The following is a 24565-nucleotide window of genomic DNA, read 5'->3' as shown; positions in this document are numbered from 1 at the left end:
GGCAAGAGCCAGCTCCACACCAGCACAATTCTTTCATTTGGTAGAAGAGCCCTTGCACACTTTCAAAGCATTTCTATGCAAAGTAGGAGGCAGACTCCACATTCTTGTTTCACCAGCAACCTGGAGGGGGAAAAGCCACAGCAGAAGGGACAAGGCTGCACTTTTTCATTGCACTTTGAAGCAGATTTGGGAGGGATCTGAACAATTACTTTCATTTTAACAAAGTATTAAATTATTTAAAAAAATAATTAAGGCAAGGGGCTGGAGAGATGCCTTAGTGATTAACAGCACTGGCTGCTTTTCCAGGGGACCCGATTCACTTCCTAGCACCTACATGATGTTTCATAACCATCTGTAGTTTCAATTCAAGGAGTCTGATGTTTTCTTTTGGCATCTGCAGGCATTACATGAATATAATGCACATGCATATGTGTGGGAAAACACACACACACAAAGTTGAGGTTATAGGAATGCAAAACTTTTCAAAATATTTTTCAAGAGCTTTTTAATCAGAAATATATTCCTTGTTTGCCATTTGTTAGGGAAATGAGAGGAACAGAGTGGAGGCTAGGGAGATGGCTTATTCTGTAAAGTGCTTGCCTCCTATTGTAGACTGAAGGAGAAATGTTCCCCATGGTCTCATGTATTTGGAACACTTGGTGCCTAGCTGGTTGCACTGTAGGGGGAATGTTACACACTGTAGGATGTAGGGACTTGTTGGATGAAGCATGTCACCGGGGGGTGGGGGGGGTGGGGGGGTGGGGGGTGGGGGGGTGTTGAGGGGGTTTGATCCATTCCCACTTCAATGTGTGCCTCCAGTGTGTGGTGGTCGCATCTCAGCTTCTTGTGCCTACTGCCATGCATATGCACATCTAGCCCCCTGGAACTGCAAGCCAAGAAACCCTCTTAAGATGCTTTGGTCATGGTGTTTTATCGCAGCAACAGAGAGGTAACTAATATAGACTTGGTACCAAGAAGTGAAGTTGTTGCTGTGAAAAAAAAAAAAAAAAAAATGTAACCATGTGTTTTGGAAGAGTTTGGAAGACTGAACTTTGGGCCAGAAAAATGTTTGAATAACAAGATTTTCTTTTTTGAACCTAGAAGACTGAAGGTGATATAAACAGTAGAGGACTGGCTCCTAGGTTTTGGAGAAGAACAATGTCTCTATTAGTAAAGTGGCTAGAGGCCATTTATGTGACCCTTTGACAAACAATCTGGCTACTTTCTACCCAAGCCCTGAGAACTGACATGAAACTGAATTAAAGTAATGGACTACTTTCTCTGGCATTAGATATTTCAAGATAGTGTAATTTTGACAAATGAAAATGAACATGTCAAGCCAAGTGGTTGTGGTGGTGGTGCACGCCTTTAATCCCAGCACTCCGGAGGCAGAGGCAGGAGGACCTCTGTGAGTTTGAGACCAGCCTATTTTATAGAGTGAGTTCCAGGACAGTCTCCAACGCTACACAGAGAAACCCTGTGTTAATAAAACAAAACAAACAAAAAATGAGTATGTCTAGCAGAAATACAAAATGTAGAGCATGGAGAAAAGAGCACAAGGAGACATGTGCCATGTGCTGGGAAAGGCTGGAGTTACTTGGGATTAGTGCTATTAAGACATCTATTCTAGGGCTGGAGTGATGGCTCAGCAGCTAAGAGCATGGGCTGATCTCCCAAAGGTACTGAGTTCAATTCTAGAAACCACTTGGTGTGGTAACATTATTTATGATTCATTAAAGCTTGTCTGAGAATTCAGAAAGCAGTCAGCTACAAGCCATAGAACCCAGGCATATACCTTTAATCCTAGAAGCCAGAAACTAGGAAGAGGTGGTATATACCTTTAATCCTAGGACTCACGATTAAGAGGTAGATTGATCTCTGTGAATCCAAGGTCGCCCCACATCTACACAAGACTGAGCCAGTCCTAAAGAGAAACAGCTTACACAAAGATGACCTCAGTACCTGGGATCACAAGTGTTTAATCCCAACATTATGGAGGTATATAAGACAGGAGCAAGGCGTCAGTATAAGGCATTCATTCTCCACACTGAGAATAGGAACACCCCCCTCTGGTAGCTTGTCTGCTTTGCTTCCCTGATCTTTAGGCTGAACCCTAATATATGTCTCTGGGTCATTTATTGTACTTTTTGTTTTGTGTTTCAACTTGGTGGCTCACAACCATCTATAATGGGATCTGATGCCCTCTTCTGGCAATCAGGCAAACATCCGAACATGCTTGCATACATACATATATTAAAAAAAAAAAAAAAAAAAAAAAAGGTCTGCTCTACACTGGAACAATGGGACAGCTGGCCAAGGCAAGACTCCACCCAGATAAACCTCCAATCTGTGAAAGAACCTAAGATACTGGCTCTTTGCTCCTAGAAAACAACACAACACGAGCGCTGCTGTGGATATGATCAAGGGAATGAAAGCTGGTAGTCTAATATTTAAGTATTTTCCACATGATACTAGCTTTGGAGGCATAAAAGAATGAAAGGATTCTGGATTCTTCCTTCTTGGCTTCAGAAAGCTAGAGGCCAAGCAGCATATAGTAGAGATAGTCTCTGCAAGAAGGCCAGCCATGAGAGGCCACATGGAGCTGGGCCCCAAGACACTGGAAATACCAAAGCTGTGAAACATATTGCTAAGGAGAGCTGCACACAGAGCAGAACAATGCAGAAAAAAATCTATAATGCAGGCAGCAAAGCTGGAGAGGCAGTCAACTAATCCCTTTGAAACCAAACCCTTAGATAGTAGACATGCAGCTGCAGGATTGGCTGGTTTCTGCCTTGCTTTGGCTCAGTATTTCCTCACTATGCCCATTATTTCTTCCTTTTGGAATGGGAATGCATATTCTGTGCCATTGTATGTTGGAAGTATGTAACTGGTTTTCTGATTTACTGGGGGACACAAGAGATTGCACTGAGTCTTAGAAGAAGACTTTAGATTTCAGAACAGGAATGAGTATGGGGATTTTTGAGATTAGATTAACTGCATTTTGCATGTCATGGCTATATGCCTATAAGGATCATGGGAAGAATGGTATAGATTGATATAAAAAAAATAACCCCCATAGACTTATGTATTTGAACAGTTGGTCCCCAGTTTGTGGAACTTTTAGGACAAGTAGTCTCGCTGGGGCAATTACATCACTAGGGTCAGTTAATAACCTTACCTTACTTTCCCTTTACTCTCTGCTTTTTGTGTATGGTAGAGATGTGACCTCTCAGCTTCCTGCTCTTGCTACCATTCCTTCCTACCAGGGTGGACATCTAGTCCTCTAGAACTACAAACCCAAATAAACTCTTGTTGAAGTTGCTTTTAGTTATTGTATTCTATCACAGGAACTGAAAAGGAATACACCTTGAACACATGAAGACCTGAGTTTGGGATTTCTGGCCCATATAAAAGCTGACTGTGGAGTGTTCACTCATAATACTAGCCTTACAAGATGGGAGGCAAAGGTGATGGGTGTCTCCCTGGAAGTTCATGAGTTATCTGCCAAAATTCTAAGCCAAAGAGAGCCTAACAAGAGGTAAAAAACAACCGAAGTTGTTTTCTGATGTCCATATGCAAGCAAACACCCACAACTGCACTTCCCAACACCCAAAGCAAGTACCCAGGCAAGGCAGCCTGAGAGCTTGACTACAAATGAGGACCAAGGCTTGTGACATTACAACAAAGGAGGGGAATTAGGTTAGATGAGGGATTAGGCTTCTCCTATGGCCATGTGTGAGGAATACTTCACATACAATTACTTTCTTCAGTGCACTGATGGTTGAGGCCAGGTAGGGTGTGTCTCCATCTCAAGGCTCATGATGTGGCTGTAGCATTATTTCTTTTTACTACGACTTCTTCATACTGTTGCTGTGTCAGTAACCCTTCTGTTATGCTTTTACTTTCTTCAAATTTGGGTAATACAACTGCAATGTAGCCTTCAGTGGATGGCTGAGGGGGGGCACACAGAACATTGAACATTGTCAAATGATCGCTAAAAGGCATGTGGAGCGCATTATGCTTTTCCCACCTCTCCTTTACCTTTTCTTGAAGAAGAGACGGCTGATGAAGAATATTTTCATTCACTTCCATCAATCGTCCTCTAACACAGCTGTTTTTAAAAAAGAATTTTTAGAAAGAAAATTTTGCAAGCAATTTTTTACTACAGTGAATACGGGCATTTGCATTTCGGTGGTTAAAACACCGCTTACCTAGATATGGTAAATTCTTCTCCATCGGAGCATTGTATCTTACACAGAGGTGCGAGTTCTGTTAAAAACTGTGCCCCCTGGGTAACGAGATGAAAGAAGTAAATTAACCATGTTTCCATTTCCCTCTGATACACCCCTCACTATTAAAACAGGATCTAGTCTTCAAACTGGTGTTTACAGAAAAATGATTTAAGTGCATAAAACTACTCATGTACTTCAATGTAACAACCTACTAAGTGCTAGGTACCATCTTTTAGTGGGTAGTTTAGTTATAGGCTAATGATGTGTTTTTCAATTGCAAATGAGGAATCTAAATATGGCCAGGTATAAAGACTTCAACCTATAGGATACTCTACTGATAATCAACCTACAGGATAAAGTTCAATACAACATATGACAGTAATATCCTACATATTTCATTAAGATCCCTATCTTCTGTGGGGTGTGCTAGTATACAGGTTAGACAGGGTTAGAATTGAGACCCTGTCTTAAAACAAAAGCTAAAAATATCAGACGATCCTATCTTTTACATTAGAAATTAATAGGTAAAGGAACACTTCTTTACAGGGTCAAGCACTCCACAAGACTTTCTGAAGAAGGAGTACTTTTCTAACTAACAAAAAACTAGTGGGCTGGGGAAGTAGCTCAGAAGCTAGGACTACCTCCTGCCTTGAAGAGAACCCAGGTTCAGTTCACAACACCCACACAGTAGCTCACAATTACCTTTAACTTCGGCTCTAGGGCATCTGACAAGCTCCCCTTACCTCTGCAGGCTCCTGCACACTCATACATACACACGAATAAAAATAAAAGCAGTATGTTTAAATAAAACCCCACAAAGCTAACTGAAGTACATGCCTTTTAACCATTTGTGCCATATTTCAATACACTACCTGATAGCACACATGGTTGTTTGAGATGCTCTGGGAGGTGGGTAAATCAGGGCTGTAAGTAGGTGAACGAGAGTGCTTCATACTCTCTTTTTACCAACTTTTCCTATAGTGAACATAGGTTGTTGGAGCCAAGTCTTTCTTGTTTTGGGAAGTCTTGCTATGTAGTCTTATCCAGCTGGTACTTACTATATAGCTAGCTCTACATGGCCTCATCCTTGCAATTGTGCTACCTCAGCTACCCAAGAGCTGGGATACCAGGTAAAGGCCCATATTTCATCTTATCTTTTTGGGAATAAGAATGTAAGCACAAAATCTACTATGATAGACATTATACCACCTGAATACCTTGAATATATTTTCTTCTCTCTCTCTCTCTTTGTGGGGTTGGGTGTTGTTTTTACTGAAAATGATTACACTGAACTGCCAGAAAAAGTCTGCTCATGGCTAAGTGGATCCATTACAGCATGGATATAAAAAGCTCTCAATAGGGGGGAAAAAAAAAACAGGACATACCCTCTTAAATTTGCCAGATACTTTGTTCTGAAGTCTGCTACAGTTGGTACTGATCTGATAGGAAATACTTTTAATAGTTTTGCCACTTTGAAGAACGGGATGAGATCCTGCCAGCGTGATGACACATATTCTACAAGGAGAAAAAAAAAAGCAATCCTATGTTACTGTGTGGTGGAGACGTCCTCTCATTGAGAGACTATCCAAGTAACCTTCATTCAGTCCACTTTAACACCTCTTTCTCTTGGCTGTAATTGGAAGCTAAGTGTAACATGGGGAGTGTAATAAGAAAAGAGGATTGCATTTCCTTCACGAGTCTTATGGTAACCCTGGGGTAGGTGGAAAATAAGGCATGACTGTGTACACAGGGCATGACATACGCTTGCTTCTACAGTGAGTCATTCCATAGGTTCTGGCACTTCAATGGTTGGTACAGGTTTGCTAAGCAGTAAAGGACTGAACAAGACTTGTACCTGCTACTACACTCCTATAATACCATCTCAACACAGCAGAAGACAAGTGCTCATATCCAGCCCAAGACTACATCAAGCTAACCACCAGAAGAAAAGTGTTGATAATTTACAATTCCTGGTTTGCTTACCGGTTGGAGTGTTGTAGTATACAGTGGTCCTCACAGGGTTTTCCTTTAACATCTAGAGGAACAAATGAGTTGTTGGTTCTTGAGTTGGTATTTGCTACTGCCATGTGATTACTTTCTTTGGTTCATGGAAATAGTTCATTACGAGGATAAGTCATGCTGATGACAGTAGTGGAAATAAATAGAGGCTATGGGGTGTTTAAGTGGCCTATTTCAGATAGAATCATTTATTCAATGTTAAGGCAGGTAAGGCTATTAACTCCTCCATCTTGTTACTTTAAAGTAAGTATACCAATTATTTCTATTAGAGAAACACTATTGTTAAGCAACACATTGCTTACATTATGGTGTTGTTTTTGTGGAGCTGTCTTTTTTTTTAATGGTTTATTTTTATTTTATGTGCATTGGTGTTTTGTCTGCATGTATGTGTATGTGATGGTGTCTTATCACCCTGGAACTGGTTACAGGGAGTGGGAAGCCACTATATGGGTGCTGGGAATTCAACCCAGGTCCTCTGGAAGAACAGTCAGTGCTCTTAAACACTAAGCCATCTCTCCAGCCTGGGAAACTTTCGAAACTGCAAGTGGACAATACAACCGGTTTCTTAACACTAGATACTGCTTCCTTAACCTGTCTTAATGTTCTCTCCAGTTTAAACTTTCTTCCCACCTCGGTCTAGGATCGATCCCCACAGGTGCACAAACACTAGGCAGTGTAATCCCAGAAAGACCAACGCGGGGTTCCTCAGTTTAGTTTACGTCGGTTCCGGCAAGCAACCCTCACATGGCACTGCACTTCCCAGGTCGGATGCGCCTGTTTCAGTTCTCCAACAGCGCAAACCTGTATTTCTGGGACTAGGAAGCTCAGAGAAGACCACGGGTGACTTACGTGGCGAAGCACGAGTCCCCGCGGCACCGGGCCCGTGCGGTAAGGCATCATTCGCACTTACCCGCTTTATACCAGCGAGTGAAGTATCGATCCACAAGGGAGGGCGCCTCGGGCTCGGTAGCCATGACTACCTCTGGCCCCGTCAACGCTGCCTCTGGGGACCCGAGTTCTTCCATTCTGCCGGTCCAGGCCAGAAGGACGTACTTCCCGCGTGGCAGCTCTATGCGCACGCGCGCAGCTCGCCGACTCCTTCCTCCCACCTCGGGGCCAACGCTCAACAGTGGGACAAAGACAACCCGGAGCCAGAGGGCCTAGGAACAGCAGAGGGAGGGCTCAGGAGGAATCCGAGGCTTCTGCACTGCAGGATCAGGCTCCGGAAAGCTACAAAAGTGGCGCGCTCGGCCACGCCTACATGGTGACGTCACGCCAGCGCGCCTAGCTGGTGACGCCGCATTTGCGCCGCCGTGCTCGTGCTCGCCTGTGGGTTTCGCCCTTGCTTGGTTCGTGTCTTGTCTCCCGTGTGCTTTGGGCGGTTCCGTTCCAAGCCTAGTGCGTCGTGAGGGCTCGGAGCCGCGGAGTGAGGCGAGGGTGTAGTCCCGCGAGGGCGTCTCAGGTGAGCGTTCGCCGGAGCCAGTGTGAGGCGCTGCGCGCGGCCTGGTCCTGGCCTTCCAGGACATTCCTAGTGCAAGGGAGAGAGAGATCCATGCGCTTCTGCTTGTGCGCCCAGGCTGGGCGGCGTGCACCGCCTCTCTCGAATTTCGGATGCTTTCTGCCTGTTACCCCAGGCCATCCTGGGGCGCTGCGGGGCACAGCTGTCGGGCATGAGAGTCTGGTCCCCCAGCTACGGGATTTCTTGCAGCTTGGATATAAAACCTCTATGAGGAATTGGTTAGCCTGTCGTGGAAGGAGATAGGCAATCGAGGCTTCAAGAGTTGTGCTACGGCCCCTTCTCTCATCTGAGGCTTTTCAGTGGAGTAGTGTATCTCCCCCGCCCCCCCCCCCCACTTACTTGCCTAGCATGCCTAAGCTGTGATTTCTGTAGTGGCAGTGATTGTGTAGTCTTTTGTCTTCGGGCAGGGGGAATTTGGCAATTTCTGATGCAAGTCACATAACGGATCGTAGGTGTTGTGAAAAGGATTCTTTTGTATATTGAGAGCCGCGATGACAACCAGTGAATACCTCAATGTGAAAATGAGTGAAAAAGAGGCAGACAGTTTTAGCTTGTGGGAATAGGTGACAGTAAGTCTCTGAGAGACCTGCAGAGCGTGGACCTTCACGCTCCCACTCAGGAAAGGGGACACCCCAAATCACTCACGAGAAGCGATCTCCATGCAAATAGCATGAGGAATTTTTATTCCAAGTGCACTGGTGTCCACAGTCATACACCACACAGGGGTAGAAAGACTGAGAACCTCGAGATAGCTTTTATAGGATTTACATCAAGGCTAGCAAGGCCAGTTTCAAAGCTAGCCTGTTATTTTCACTAGGCCTAAAAGCAAGGTAAGCAAGGTTGTGGGACAGTTCAAAACTTGGATGGTTAATAAGGTTTCTTTCCAAGATTACACAGATTTCATAGTGTACACAGTTTTTACAAGGTGGGATTGTTTAACGCACCTGCAAGGTTAGGGGATTTTCTTTCTCTAGGACCAGCGGGCTCAGTGCCTTGTCCTTAAGATAATGGCGGGGGGGGGGGGGGGGCGCAGGGAGAATGCACTCTCCAGTAAGGGAGTTATTGGCAAAAGCCTTTTGTTCTTTCTAGTTTTCCCTTCTTGCCATGAGTCCTGTATTTTTTAGTTATTAATTTTCTTTGTGGACAGGATGACCCATAACAATTCCCAGACTGTTGTTGTGGATAACAACATTCCTCAGAAACTAGGTGGTTATGAATAATAATAATAATTTCCAGAAACCGGTCATCGTGACCAAGCTATTTCATGTGTTTTTCCTGAGCTTTGCATGTAGCTAGGGTGATTTTTTAAATACATGCTGGTGGGCATTTTAAAATGTCTAACTTTTAGTGGTCATTAGACAGTTAGGCTGTATTTTCATCCTTTCATCTCAACCAGGGTGCGCTGGTTTTTGGTAAAAGAGTAGCAGGTTCTCTGCTTTTCAGTTTGCATTTCATGTGCTTGTAGGGGCCAGTTTATGATAACATCAGGAGATAATGAGTTTGATTTTCAGTTTGGACTTGAAATCAATTACAACTAGGTATATAGGTTTATTTACTCTTCCTCCTAGTTACATAGTATATGTCCTGTTCAGGATCATTAACCTGAAGGAGGGTAGAAGAAGAGCAAGGGGGGAAAATGGAACAATGGTCAGAATATTAGGACATGCTTAGTGTTGTACAGTAGGACCCTTAGCACACGTGTGGATGGGGAAAAGTTGATTTCATCAAGCGAGGGGAGTTGGAAGTGCCAAGGAAGGATTTTAACAGCTTATGATCCTAGAATTATTTGGAAGATACACTTGTCCTAATTTTGAAAGCATTGAGGAACACACAGGGCCGTGTTCCTGTGAAAAGCTAAAGGTGTAAGGATTATGGGCATGTCAATTCAGAGAAGTCAGCTTTGATGCTAAAAGGATTGGGGCATTAGGGAGATTATTTCAGCAGGATTTATTAGGAAGAATTAGTTGAACAGTTATTTGAGGAAGAGAAAATAAAGGGAATGCTGAAGTAATTTAGAAGGCATGCTGAAGGAAGCAGCCCATGTGGGTAGGGATCAACACCTAACAGATAATGGCTCATCCGGCTCTACCCCTTGCTAGAAAGTCCTTGTAACATAGTATTCAGATTTTAGATTAATGCTCAGAAACTCAGATTAGGCCTGGGGCTGGATTTCTGTGACTGGAGATGTAGCATGCTTGATTAATGCGCCTGCCTCAGGGATGGCAATGATGAGTCTGGCTCTGGCAGTACCAGAGACTGGGACCCAGCATCCCTGTAAAGGTAAAGGCCCATTGCTGGGATAGTAGTCACAGTTACGTCAGGTATTGGGGAGAAGTAAGTCCTCTCAGTTTGCTATTACCACTGTAATTTGTATCCTGGATTCTATGGATGCAGGGCAGCACAGATTTTGATGAATGGAATCTGTAGCGCCTGTGCTACGATCTGTTTCACGAATCGGGTGAAGGTCTAGAGATTGAAATAAAGACAAGACAGAGGGTCATTCGATCAATGGCAATGTCGGAATGCCAAATGCCGAATGCCGTTTATCGAGGGGAAAGAACGGGCTTAAATACTGACTTACAGCACAGTGGAAAATTACAGGAATTTCAGGCTTAGCTCCTCCCCACGAGGTGTGTGTTATACAAACGGGAAGAGTACCAACAACAGCCTTGGGGCAAGGAGTTCCAGCCAACAGCTTCAGGCTTGCTCAAGGTGCCTCAAGGGTCCATGCAGGGTCCTACAGGAATCCAAGTTTATGGAGAGGGATGTGGACTATGGTGTTTGGATCATGGCAACAGTAATAGCCGTTATCATTTGTTTATGTCTCCAGATTTAACATCTAACTTTTTTTTCTTTTAAAGATTTATTTATTATGTACACAGTGTTCTGCCTGCATGTATGCCTGCAGGCCAGAAGAGAGCACTAGATCTCATTATAGGTGGTTGTGAGCCACCATGTGGTTGCTGGGAATTAAACTCAGGACCTCTGGAAGAGCAGCCAGTGCTCTTAACCCTTGAGCTATCTCCCCAGCTCCTTAACATGTAACTTAATCGCTGCTTTAGCACTGTGTAAAGCTGGGACTTTTAAGAAGTGAGAGTGTGATTGTGTATATGCTGGTGTGTTCATATAGATAGTATCCTCTTCCCACCCCCCCCCCCATTATTCTAATGGCCACATTTGTACTCCCTGAATCATGCCTGATGCGAGTATGGCTATTTATCACTGGTGAGGTAGTCCTTTCTCTATTCAGCATTAATGTTTCATCAAGGGACATCTGGGTTTTTTTCCCTCAGAAATCGTTTCATCATGAGAAATCTGAAGTTGCTTCGGACACTGGAATTTAGGGACATTCAAGCACCTGGGAAACCTCTTTGTTTCTCTCTCCGAACTGAACGGGGGACAGTGCTAATTGGCTCAGAACGTGGGCTGATTGAAGTAGATCCTGAGAAAAAAGAAGTAAGTCACTGATGAGGATTGGCCAGCTCCTGGCTTGGCCTTGTACTTGTTTTCTTCCAGATTTCCTTCTCCGTTTTAAATCTAAAATTTATTCCTACATAGTCATCCTCTGTTTTTTGTAGGTGGCTTACTAGATATGACTTAAATAGTAGCTAGCTTTAAATGCTAATTTTGTAAGACAAGTTGGCAAAGCTTTGACCTTATGTTTTATGTGGGTACCTCACATTTTATTCTGCCTACTGTGAATTTGCATTATAATAGTGATCAGTTAGGAATGCACATGAATATTGTCCATGAAGCTTTTCATTTTATTTATTTTGTGGTGCTATGATTTGAAACTTCCTCACCTAGACTTGTAGGGTTTTTAAAAAGCATGTTTAGGCTTCTAACCCAAACTGACACTAAAATCCCAGACCTTACTGCCAGAAGTGACCATGGATATTTCTGAAAATTTTAAATTGATTCCAACATGTTCCCTTGATAATTTGTTGCTCCTTGTGTGTTTTAAGTAGGTGGTTTATTGTCTTTGCCCGCATTGTAGAAATCTTAGGAAATTGCATTTAGCGGGCAGGGCATGTAGCTCAATGTAGGAACCCTGGATTTGATCTCCTTATTGACAAACAAATGTGAGTAAAGAGCGTGGTCAGTAGTCTTAATTTTTAATGGACATTGTTAAACAGACTGTACTTGCTTATGCATTTGTTTTGCAAAAAGGTTGTGTTAGCTATTCTTGTTAAAGACAACAGAATTAATATTATTTCTGAAATGAAAGTTTGTGTTTTCATCTAGGGAAAATAGTTAGAAAGCGTTTATGTATTAAAAGAATCATTAGGGGCTGGAGAGATGGTTTAGTGGTCAAGAATACTGGCTACTCTTAAGAGGACCCCAGTTTGGTTCCCAGCACCCATATGGCAGCCTACAACCATCTGTAACTCCAGTCCCAGGGAATCCCTCACACTCTACTGGCCTCCAAGGGTGCTGGGTGTACACATGGTACACATACATACATTCAGGCAAAACACACACATAAAAGTATATAAATCTTACATATGAAAAGAGTTATTAGAAACATTTCTGGATAGCAGATGGCTCTTGACTATAAACTCTAATTTGCTTACATGTATGCTTTTGTGAAAGGTGAAGAATGAAATTCCGTTGGTGGCAGAAGGCTTTCTTCCAGAGGATGGAAGTGGCTGCATTGTGGGAATTCAGGGCCTGCTGGATCAGGAGTCTGTGTGTGTGGCCACCGCCTCTGGGGATATCATACTGTGTAATCTCAGCACACACCAGGTAGGTTAATGAACACTGAGGAGGAAGTGTCAAGTAGCCTTAGCTGAACTACTTGCTTTGTGTTGAGGTCTTCTGATTTATAGCCATGGCATTGAAATAGTTGAAAATTAAATGGCCTTCCTATATTTCAGGAGTTAAAAAACAAATTTAGTTTAGTCTATTGCATTCATTAATTAGACAGGACAGTTGGGATGTAACATTTCAAATTAGAACGTAAAAATTAAATAAAAACTTGTAGTTCTTATGGTATGCTACTTCTTACTTGAATTTCTTAATTAAGGAAGTCTGAATTCTTTAATTGATTTATGTTTTCTGTTATGAATTCTGATGGGGTGATTTGTAATCCCTTCATATAAGCTCTACAGTTTATATGATTGCATGCTATAATATGTATGTATTGCTGTACTAATTATATTGTATAGTAATATGCTGGAAACATTCTAAGACTTGAGGGGAGATAGGCTACAACCTGTTGCTTTTTTACTCTAGAATAAGACTGATTTTTCTGGATTTCCTTTTTTTTTTTTTTTTTTTTTTTTTTTTTTTCCTTCATGTCCCCCCCCCCCCCTTTTTCATTCTTTGTGACAGGGTCTTACTATGTATTCCTTGTATTCCTGACTAGCCTCATACTCACAGAGATCTACCTTCCTCTTAAGTGTGGCCTTTTTTTTTTTTTTTTTTTTTTAATCTTTTTTTTAAATCTATGAGTGTTTTACTTGCATGTGTCTGGTGCCTGTGGAGGCCAGAAGGTATCAGATCCCTTGGAACTGGAGTTGTAGATGATTATGAGCTGCTATGCGGATGCTGGGAATTGAATCTGGCTCCTCTGGAAAAGCAGACAGTACTGTGAACCTCTGAGCCATCTTTCCAGCCCCTTAAAAAAAAAATTATTATTGTGTGTATGATGTATGATGTGAGTGAGAAAGTGGCAGTCATGGTAGATGTGTGGGGTAGAAGACAGGCTTGTGGGAGTCAGTTCTTTCCCCGGACAATGCATGTTCTACGGCCTGAACTCAGCTGGGCATGCTTGTGCACCAAGCACTTTTACCCACTGAGCTTCTATTTTTACCTTCTTAATAGTATAATTTCCTAATCTTTTAAAAATACTTTTTTTGAGGCTGGGCATGGTGTCTCATGTCTACAGTCCCAGCACTTAGAAAGCTGAGGCAGATGGATTGATGGATTGCCATTATTTCAAGAACAGGAATAATAACATAAAGATTACCACATTAATATTCTCTCTCTCTCTCTCTCTCTCTCTCTCTCTCTCTCTCTCTCTCTCTCTCTCTCTCTCTCTCTCTCTATGCAAGGCAGGGTTTCACTGTGTAGGCCTGGCTGTCCTGGAACTTACTTTGTAGACCAGCCTGGCCTTGAACTCAAAGTAGTCTTCCTACCTCTGCCTCCCGAGTGCTGAGATTGAAAGCATGTATCACCACGGCTCAGCAATTGTGATCTTTTTAGCACTGATTGTGTCACAGGAGTTACAGTATTACTAATAGTGGGGTAATAATTATAGCTTGGAATTAATTAATTATGCCAAGCCCTTTTTTGGTTCTTTAATGCAATTTATCTATCATCTATTTATTTATTTTAGTTTTTCAAGACAGGGTTTCTCTGTATAATGGCTCTAGCTGTCCTGGGCCTTTATAGACCAGGCTGGCCATGAACTAAGAGATTGCTTGTCTCTGCCTCCTGAATGCAGAGATTAAAGGCATGCACCACCACTGCCCAGCTAATGCAAATTTTTATTTACTCTTCACTGTGGTCTTCTTAGATCACTTGTTGTTACTCGTGGTTAGAATTACTTAAGGCTTAGAAAGCTTAGGTAGCTATGTCAGGATCACAAAGTTACCGGATGGAGTTTGAACCTTCATAGGCTGAGCACCTTCACTCTTCACCATTTCCTTGACTGCACTAATAAACTTTACTTTTCATGCATGGTGAGAACTGTCAGAATCTCTCATGTATAAGTTAACTGGTATTTCTCACATTTAAAAGTTAGGACTTTCCTTCCAAGTGTTGAGAGACTTCTTTCTGAGCTGGCCCTAGCCTGTTTCTCTCCATTGAGACCCCTCTCCTTTGTGGTCTTTACTGCCACAAGTCAGAGTCTATGTTCCCCACTGCCTGATAATACCAGTTCTGTTCTCAAATTTCCTTTCACCTTTGACCTTCATGCCTGTGTTTGTGTCTTTAGGTTCTTGTTGCGGTTGAATTTATTCTCTTTAAGCCATGAGGCCTCATGCTGGTTCCCCTGATGATTTTCTTTCCTGGTCGTACTGCTGTGCTTTGAGACCTTGACAGAACTCTGCCAGACTCCCAAGCCTCTGCTTGCTCTTAGATTCACTTTATTTCCCAAGAACCTTAATAGTAACTAAGCCTTTCATAGAGTCATTGTTTTATCCTGCTCATACCATCCGTGTCTCTTCTACTCACTATACTTTATCTTGTGTCTAGAGTCTCAGCAACTGTTCTTGAAGTTGCATCTGGTGGATCTCTGTACCTTTGGGTGTTTACATTTTGATTGCTTTGTTTGAGTCCTGGTAAATCTTTATTGAGACAATGGTGTACTAAACAGCCACTCTTGATATTCTCTGCCACAGCTGGACTGTGTTGGGAGTGTGGCCAGTGGTATCTCTGTCATGAGCTGGAGCCCTGATCAAGAACTGGTGCTTCTTGCCACAGGTAAGCTCTTGATTGGTGCCTACCTGACTCTGAAAAACTTGCTTCTAATGTCCTATAGACTCCTGAAGCTCAGAAACTTCTTGGAACAGTGATAGCGGATTATAATGTCAAGTTAGTATATTACGTCTGCTAGCATACCTAGTTGTTTGTGCAGCTTTGTAGTCTTTGGGAGTGAGGAACAGGTTTGAGAGCTGAGGGATCTGCTGGTTGCAGATGGAACAGTCAGTTTCAGCATTATTTAACCTGTGCTAAAAGCAAGAGTTGCTACGAGCAGGTTTGCTTTTCCTTCATTTATTGATTTTGTATCCATGTTGCTGTTGAGTCATAACCTCCTTTAAGCTGTTAAGCCCCCACAGAGTTTCCTCCCTATTACTCTTTTTCATGGGCATGTTTCCATTCTGTGAGACACCTGCACAGAACTTTCCTAGAGTCCACATGAGCCTCTTGTCTCTCCTTGATCTTAGATTCGTGTTCCTAATTAGGGACCTCTAATGATGCCAAGGCAGTGGGTGTGGAGATCACAGGACAACTTGCAGGCGGTAGTCAATTCACCATGTGGGTTTGGGGATCAGACTTGGGGTGGCAAGTTGAGCTGTCTTACCTGTCTAGTAAACAGCTTCTTTGCAGCTCTTTTGTTGCCTGATCTCCCCCTCCCCCCACGCACACACACGTGTGATGAGTTCCGTTTATGTCTGCAGAAGTGTCTTGTTAAACTAGAAAGTTTTGAAGTAGTAGAGGAGGCCTCTGAGAACTTTGATGTGAAGTTTATACATTCAGTAGCTAAGCATAAGCATCTGGTGCCTGGCCTACTAAAGCTTGTGTTTCAAAGCATTTTGTATGCATGCACTCTGTTCTAACTGTAACTGTTCTTATTGAGACAGTGCTGTTCTCAAATATCCTTTATCTTCTGTCTCTTCTATATATCTTACTGTGCTCTAGACACACTAGAATGACTATTTGTTACATGAATAAAAAGTTTTTGATTTGTTCCCCTAAGGTCAACAGACCCTGATTATGATGACAAAAGACTTTGATGTAATCACGGAGCAGCAGATCCACCAGGAGGATTTTGGTGAAGGTAAGCATTGCTCTGAGGCAGTCTAGGACCTGAAGTTCCTCGTTTTTACTCATTTTCTTATACTTAATACTTGTCATAAGTCCATCCCAGTTATTAACAGACATATCTCTAATCTCTCTTCAGGTCTGAGAGGTGGCTTTCTCAGAATTCTGTGTCTAAGATCTCCTGGATATTATTTAAAGCCCAGGAAAGACAGACTAGAATTACTAAATTCTAGAATGTTCAAGCTAGAATAAGGAAAGCGTGTTTGGAGTTCAGTCTAGAAGACCATAAGAAAGGGGTAGTGTGCTAAAGGCAGAGTTTCTTCCTGCCAGCTAGGCCAGAATCTTCATTTCCTTACAGCTGTCAGATTTCCTTCTTGCTAATTTGGCCACTGAGGCGAGTATTGATGGGGGAGAGAGAGGAGATACATAGGACTAGAAGGAGCTCTGGCAACTGGAAGTCCCTGGGCAGCTGCCCCGATTGAAGAGGGCATGTGAGGAATGGTGCCTGAGCTGTTAGTAAGGTCTGACTTCATACCTCTCATTTTGCCAACTCCAGGATAGCATTTGGAGACTACTTTTTTAATCCCTTCAAATAATAATCTTCAGCATTGGGAGGTGGTGATACACACCTTTAATCCCAGCATTCAGGAGGCAGAGGCATGCAAACCTCTGTGAGTTCCAGGACAATCTGCTCTACAGAGCAGGTTCTAGGAAAGTTAAGGCTACATAGAAAAACCCTGTCTTGAAAAACCAAAATCTAAAATGAAACAAAAAAGTGTTAGAGTTGCCATCTGATTAAATTTTCAGAAACAAATTGAGCAGTGCTGTGGATGCTTTCCTTAGGGCATATGGCATAGATTTAGAAATAATGATTTGATGTATGAGTATTAGGGTAGCCATAAGAGAAGAGAAGGCGTCAGTGGAGATTGAAGGTTTCTAGAGAGTTGAGCTGAGTCTCAGTTACTGGGTGATTGATAATTGATAGACAAAGGTTAAGAGTGGGGGACTAGGCCAAACCAGTTATTCCATGTAGACATGGTTTATTCAGGGACTGGGCATAAGGCAGCATGCTGGGGTTAGGACAGGACTGTGGGGTTAAATGGTTTGGTGGGCTTCATATTCCATGGTCATTTTGTTTGTTTATGCCTAGAAAGACTGCTCTTAGTGATGTGTGGGAGGGGGGCGCGTGCGTGTGTGCGTGCGTGTGTGTAGAAAGTTTATAGACAGGGTGATGATGAGACTGTAGGTTCCTGTAGGTGTGAGTGCGTCTAGAAGAGAGAATGGATTCAGGAAGAAACTGGTGCTCATTAAACATATGAGTATGTTCTTTTACAATTAGCTCAGAAACTTTGGAATATACATTTGTGGTTTTCCTCTTACCCACATCTAACATGAGAAATACCAGCATAAAACTTGAAATAAGAAGGCTTTGGATATGTGACAGAAGAAGAAAATAGTTTACTGTAACTACACCTAGAAGTTTGTGTGTTAAGAATAAGGATGCCAGTAACAGAAGGAAAATGGCTACCTGACCTGCTGGTATATGTAGGTGGTAGATAGTGAATTCTTCCCTGGATGTTTTTCAGTGCTGTGAAGGTTTGCCATGTGGAGTACATATATGCAGGGCTCTGATTGCTCTGACTGCAAGTCAATGGTGTGTAGAGAATCCCTCCAATCTTGTGACTTTGTTTAGGAACAGATATAGATAGTGCCAGAAGAGTCTGTGGTCCTGGTAGAACTCTGGGAACTCTGGAGTTTCCAGAGTTAAGGACAATTACAGAGTCATATTTAAATGTCCTGTGCCTAGCGTTTCGTGTGTGTGTGTGTGTGTGTGTGTGTGTACATCAGACAGATAGTAGAAGTAAAGTAAAATATAGTAAATCAAAGGAAAGAGAGTGAGTTTGTGTCTTTAGTTTCTTTGTGAACACAGATGGGCTTCAGTTCACAGATCCCTGTTTTGAGCCCATCATTTACTGTCTGGCCCCACTGGGAGAGTTTTCCTGCTTCACTCTGTTCCTCTCCCTCTTGGGAGCCTGGCAGAGGAGCTCACGAGTGTGAATGAGGGTGTCACTGCTCTCCATGAGCAGCAGCAGGGTGTGCTTTGAGGTCCTATTGCACTTAGACATGCCCAGGCAGGCACACTGGACATGGCTGTGCTGTGCCATGTGTGTGGAATTGGAAGTAGATTGCTTCACAGATAGTGGCAAGAGGGAGAAAACTTGGTCCAGGATCCACCTGGAGGTGTCAGGGCCATCTTTCTCTTGTTTTTTGCAGATGAGTGCCATATCTTGCCTCTAGAAGCACATAGTCTATGATAGTTCTGGTTCTCCGCCTCTGTATTTTGTGTGTGAAAAACACTGTGGTTTAGGGAAGCCGGGCAGAGCGTAGGAAGCCTGTGTTCTGATTTTGGCCACTGTCACAGAGAATCTCAGATAAGTCTAGGGGACTACATTTGATGACCTGTAGCCCTTTCCACCACCAACACAAAGTTTACTTGGTTGGTTTATGCTAAAAGTCAGAATTGCATTTTTAGCTATTGCCTTCAATTATTTGCTTTGTGATTCGTGGACATATTTTATAAATTCTTCATAGTTCATTCTGACTAATCATTTGGTCAGACTTTTGACTTGGTCATGCTTTGCATGAGAAGGGCAAATCATTGATGTATATCATTGGGAAGCTTTTTTTTTTTTTTTTTTTAAATTTAACTTTGGTTAATGTGCATTGGTATGAAGGTATCAGATCCCCTGGGACTGGAGTTACAGACAGTTGTGAGCTGCCATGTGGATGCTGGGAATTGAACCTAGGTCCTGTGGAAGAGCAGTAAGTGCTCTTAACTGCTGAGCCATCTCTCCAGCTCCTGGAAACTGTTTTTAAACATAATGACTAATGTTCGGCTTAACTGAGTTATCAGTGACTACCTTCATGAAGAGTTAATGAATCTGCTCTGATTTCATTTTGTCTGCTTATTGCTTGTCTTCTTGTTCTTGAAAACTCCTTTAGGCAAGTTTGTCACTGTTGGATGGGGCAGTAAGGAGACACAGTTCCATGGCTCAGAAGGCAGGCAAGCAGCCTTTCCAGTGCAAATGGTAAGTAAGGTGGGTTTGATGGGTGTTCAGCTCTGCCATCCACGGGAGCTCTGCATAGCTAGTTAAGAGTCTGGTAATATCAGTATCTTATCTGTTTTAATAAAGTGGTGGCTCATAGTACCCTTAGGAAATGAGTTATTCTACAGAGATGATGTTCTATCTAATATACTATATCCAATCTCACTTTCTGTTCAGTGGAATACTATAACTTTTGCTCATTAATTGTGTGTGTGTGTGGTTTTTTGTTTTTTGTTTTTTTTTTTTTGTTTGTTTTTTTTTTTTTTTAAAGACCTAGCCTTGACTTAAAACTGTAGCTTTCAGAAAACAGATTTAAAAACCCATTGCTTACTCAGAAGCAATACTCATGGGGATGGTCTGATACTAGGTTGTACTGCCTGGGGCCTCAGACGCACCTTGCTGAGCTCAGTGAAGTCACTTCATGTTTTCTTGCTTTCTGTGAGTTCTCTCACTGATTAAAACATGTTTATTTAGAATTTACATATGCTTCACTCTGTGTGAGACATTGAATGTATGACAGGAAACAAAACCGCTACCTGCAGTGGTATGTACACTCTGTGGGAGAGCACAGACATTAAGCTGATGATAATTGTCCTGGATTATTTTTATGTTAACTTGGCACAAGCTAAAGTCAGCTAAAAGGAGGGAGTCTCAACTAAGAAAATGCCTCGATAAGATTGGAATATAGGCAAGCCTATAGAACATTTTCTTAAGTAGTGATTGATGGTGGAGAGCCCAGCCCATTATGGGTGGTACCATTCCTGGCCTGGTGGTTCTGGGTTCTGTAAGAAAGCAGGCTGAGCAAGCCAGTAGGCAGCAGCCCTCCATGGCCTCTGCCCCAGCTCCTGCCTTCAGGTTCTGATCCTGTTTGAGTACCTGTCCTAATTTCCTTTGATGCTGAACTCTGGTCTTCAAGTGAAGCCAGATAAACCCTTTTCTTCTCAAGTTGCTTTGTTTTGGTCATGGTGTTTCATCACAGCAATAGTAACCCTAATCAAAACAATAATATGACATTCAGGGAGTGAAAACTACTATGAGGGGGTGTACAGAAGAATTAGCAACAGATGGAAAGTTGGGGAGCCCTGTAGAGAAGGTGCTGTTTGATGATGGACCTGTAGGACATGAGGTTGTGCGTGAGCTTGTCAGTATCCAGAAAGCGTGTTCTAGGCAGAGGAAACCACCAGTACTAAAGACCCTAAGGTTTGAGGAAGGATGGAATTGTAGGAGAAGAGTCAGAGACGTGGTAAGGATGCACGTTCTTGTAGCCCAGGAGTGCCACTTTTCCTTTACTGCATTTGACATAGGGAGCTGTTGGGGGTTTCCACAGCAACAGACTCTGACTCGTGTGTCCTGTTGCACTGGCTCTTGTGTCCTGTAGACTGAGGGGATCAGGAATGGCTGTGGGAAGCTCTTCAGTAAACACTGTGTGGGCCAGAGATTATAGGTGGTACAAAGTGTCTTGACTCTGGAAACTTGTAGAAGGAATAGCTGTAGTGTAGAGATCAGATGTGTGTGTGAAGACTGCCAAGGTTTGGGCTGAACAACAGGGAGCACAATCACTTGTATTTCTTAGGAGCTATTCCTCTATGATAGATGAGCACCCTGCTTGCTCTTTGCATTTCTTACATACTCTTTTAAAGATTTTTGTTTTCATTATATTGTCTATATGTGTATGTGATTGTAGGTGTGTTCTTGTGAGTTCAGGAGCCCTTGGGAGCCAGATATGTTGGGTCCTTTGGAACCCAAGTTAAAGGTGGTTGTGAGCCACCCAATTAAGGTGCTGGAAACCAAACTCAGTTCCCCTGGAAAAGTAGTACACACCCCCAAGCTATCTCTTCAGCTTCATCTTTCATTGCTTACAGGTACATTCTTTATTACATGTTTTAGTGCTCAACCTGTTGTGTGGCAAAACTTTTCCTAGAGAGATGCAACACATGTCTACCCACCCAGATAAGAATCCCACAACAGACTAATGTAGAGATACCACCAAAGTCCAACTTGGTGAACCAGTAAATTTAAAGTGATTTCTTTATTTTTATTTTTTGTTCATTGGTGTTTTTGCCTGCTTATATGTCATTGCAAGGGGTCAAATCACTTGGAACTGTAGTTAAAGACAGTTGTGAGCTGTCATGTGGTTGCTGGGAATTGAATTTGGGCCCTCTGAAAGAGCAGCCAATGCTTTTAATCACTGAGCCATCTCTCCAGCCCCCAATCAGTGGATTTTATTGGGTTATATAAGGACTATGAATAAAGGGTTACTTACAGGAGCAGAAATGACTCAAAGACAGCTAGCTACATTACCAAGGTCTACCCCAACATGGGTGACTGTTGTTCTTTTGATGCAACTAATGCCTATAAAACACAAACACGAGACTCAGCGCCCACGTGGAGTTTATTGAGAGAGGGGAGAGAAAGGGTGTAGCTGGTGGCCAACCGAAAGCAGGAGAGAGAGAGGAAACAGAGGGACCAGAGAGAGAGCAGAGAGAGAACAGAGAGGGAGCAGAGAGAGAGAGACCAGAGAGAGAAGCACTTGGCGCGCTTGCTTTAAAAGAGGCTTGCACATGAGTAACTGAGTCCTCTGGCAGCCAGGTAAAGCTGACTTAGCGATGACATGGCCATGAGCATCCCGCCCATCCTCGGGGCGGGGGTCAGCTGGCTGCTAGTTCCTAACAGTGACAGTTAGCAAAGCTGGAGCATACTGGATAACCTAAGCAGCTGAACATGTTGGAGAGTGTCCATTCTAAGTGACTTTAGTATGAACCTCTTCCAGGCAGCTCAGCTAGTTTCTGCTTTTCCCAGACAGCTGATGTCATCTAAGAGTCTTCTTTGTAGCTTGGCTTGTCTGAGAGGGACTCTTGGTGTTTATTGCTTACTCTGGCAGGGAGGGGCCTAGTGACTCTGGTCAATTTCAGGAACTTCCTGAATCTATTTTGAGTTTTTACCTTCCTCCTTAAGGAGCATCCCTGCAAGAAGGAATGCTTCATCTTTTACACAAGAGGAATTTTGTGTTCTATACCACAGGGCATCTTAGTAAGCTGTGGTATAGTCTAGCCAGATCTAATCTGTGGCCAAGCAGAGCTAGCAGCATTTTGAAATGGAGCAATCCCTGGGATGTGGGGTATGCCCTGGTGCTTACCTTTGTCCCCCGTCCCCCTCCCCACCCACAGGCTCAGCTGCTTCATGGCTTTGGAGGGAGACCCTTCTTGAGCCCATACTGCAGAGGGCAGAATTGCTTTTCCTTGCGCACTACTGCGGCTACTGCTGCTGGTTCCTCTTTACCTAGTTTCCTCACTTGGTCCTGTCCTGCCATTTACACAGTGAAACAAAACTATTTTGACAGAACATTTACTTCCTTGCTATAGTTACTTAACCACTTCCTTTGCTTATTGTGTTTAATCCCTCTATTCATAGCACCTCTAATGCCCCAAGAAGAAAGGCTATGTTTACTTTGTTTTCAAGATATTCTTTTGTTGTTGTTATTGTTGTTGACACTGTAGTGACTTTTTATTTAACAACGAAAAATGACCTGCACTAATACATAAGTGTTCCTAACACACATGTCATAGTGGGCTGGGTGAGTGGTCTTTACTTGCTTAAATGTGAAATTATAGTTCCTTCAGTCAATCACCAATAATATTTCATTGTAAATGTTGTACAGTGTAGCTAGTCAATACTGTGGTTTTAAACTTTAATTATTCATGTGTATGTGTTTGTGTTTGAAGGAAATTTGTAGTTAGCAAATTCTGTGGCTTTAAAACAAAGTTATGAGCACTTGCCTCTCTGCTCAGGGCATAAACTGTGATTTCTAGGACTAAGAGCCCCCCTAGAAGGTTCCTGGAGAGTCCCTGAAGCCATTTTCTAGGTAGCTTCAACGTCATCTAAAAGATGAATGTTTGGTGGCCAAGGGTTGTTTGACTTGGAAGCATTGGTTCCCCGGTAATACTGTTGTTTCTCTCTTTAGCATGAGTCTGCCCTGCCCTGGGATGACCACAAACCACAAATTACTTGGCGTGGGGATGGGCAGTTTTTTGCTGTGAGTGTTGTTTGCCCACAAACAGGTATGGAAGTAAATTACTCTTAAAAGGTTTTCTTCCTTTTGCTTTGAGCAGATTATTTATTATATAGAGTAGGGAAAGCGTTTCTGCCTTCCATGTTAATGGATTAAGAATTACAAGTGTTTTGAGGCTGTCTGGTCCACCTTCACCTACTAAGTAGAGATTTGAATGTGTAGGAAAGGTGAGAGTTATGCTTCAATTGTGTTTGTCTGTTTATTCCACCTCCCTTTGCAGGGGCTCGCAAGATCAGAGTGTGGAACCGAGAGTTTGCTTTGCACTCAACCAGTGAGCCTGTGCCAGGACTGGGGCCCTCCCTGGCTTGGAAGTAAGTGTGAGAATGAGCCTAGGACTCTTCTTTCCCTTCCTCCTGAATTCAGCTAGATCCTGGGTTTTTCACAGGTTCCCTCATCTCAAGGGCCCATACTGGTTGCATCTCTAATTCTTCAAAGGTTGTGGTGTTGATAGAACCATTGTTGGAAACAGGTGGGGTGTGTCTATTGGAAGCGTGTCCTAGTATGTGAGGCTGTATGGGACACTAGGGGACTTTTGTGAGACCCCATTGGAAAGCTGCTTTCCTCTGGACAAATTCCCATAGCAGGTGGACTGCTGGCTGAGAAAGCTGCAGGCTAACCCAGACTGTCCGCCTTCCCTTCACTTTCTTGGTGCAGTGCCTTGTGCAGAGTATAACTTGCCTGTCATTTTGGCTGCATGAAGATATTGATAGAATAACTGCCACCTATTGCAGCAGCATCTGTCATATGCAAATCCAGTGGGCCTCTAGGTTGCAGATATCTTATTTTCCACCAGTATTAGAGTGGGACTGGGTATTATTTAAGCATTTGAGTTAAAACATTGGAGAGAAATGGGAAAGAGGCAAGTAGACTAAGATGAGTGCAGAAGAGAAGTGCTGAAATCCCTTCAGTTTAAATCAGAAAGACTGCAAGTGGTGCCTTGGGACCAGTTAGGAAGGACACTTTTCCCTCTTACATGCTGGGGTGAACTGCTTATCAGTACACAAATGGTGAGCTCCTGACTTCCTTGGAAACATCACCACAAACACACACACTAAACAAACACACACCTTTAAAAAGGCTTTTTGTTTTCCTGCTGAGAAAAAAATAGGGATCTTTTGTGTAAATCCTC

General features: G+C 42.9%; 2 protein-coding genes across 2 annotated transcripts in view; one reads left to right on the top strand and one right to left on the bottom strand.

Annotated features, from left to right (window-relative positions):
* Positions 1-2292: 2292 nt before the first annotated feature.
* On the bottom strand, positions 2293-7389 carry Abitram (actin binding transcription modulator). Its single transcript, XM_051187830.1, has 6 exons — positions 7162-7389; positions 6216-6267; positions 5618-5747; positions 4212-4288; positions 4042-4111; positions 2293-3951 (listed from the first exon to the last, which is right to left on the bottom strand). Exons 1-6 carry the CDS (start codon positions 7274-7276, stop codon positions 3817-3819), a joined length of 579 nt encoding a protein of 192 aa, XP_051043787.1. The 5' UTR covers positions 7277-7389; the 3' UTR covers positions 2293-3816.
* Positions 7390-11056: 3667 nt separating this feature from the next.
* Elp1 (elongator acetyltransferase complex subunit 1) overlaps positions 11057-24565 on the top strand; it is a 51909-nt gene continuing 38400 nt past the window's right edge. Inside the window, exons 1-7 of the mRNA XM_051187829.1 lie at positions 11057-11226; positions 12364-12516; positions 15117-15198; positions 16196-16276; positions 19264-19349; positions 23329-23425; positions 23657-23747. Coding sequence (XP_051043786.1) covers positions 11077-11226; positions 12364-12516; positions 15117-15198; positions 16196-16276; positions 19264-19349; positions 23329-23425; positions 23657-23747 — 740 coding nt within the window. The 5' untranslated portion in view covers positions 11057-11076. The remainder of the gene's footprint in view (positions 11227-12363; positions 12517-15116; positions 15199-16195; positions 16277-19263; positions 19350-23328; positions 23426-23656; positions 23748-24565) is intronic.

The sequence above is a fragment of the Phodopus roborovskii genome, unplaced genomic scaffold (genome assembly GCF_943737965.1).
Source record: "Phodopus roborovskii unplaced genomic scaffold, PHOROB, whole genome shotgun sequence".
NCBI lineage: Eukaryota > Metazoa > Chordata > Mammalia > Rodentia > Cricetidae > Phodopus > Phodopus roborovskii.
The sequence above is the reverse complement of the archived record's forward strand: the minus strand, read 5'-3'. Positions and strand labels throughout refer to the sequence as shown.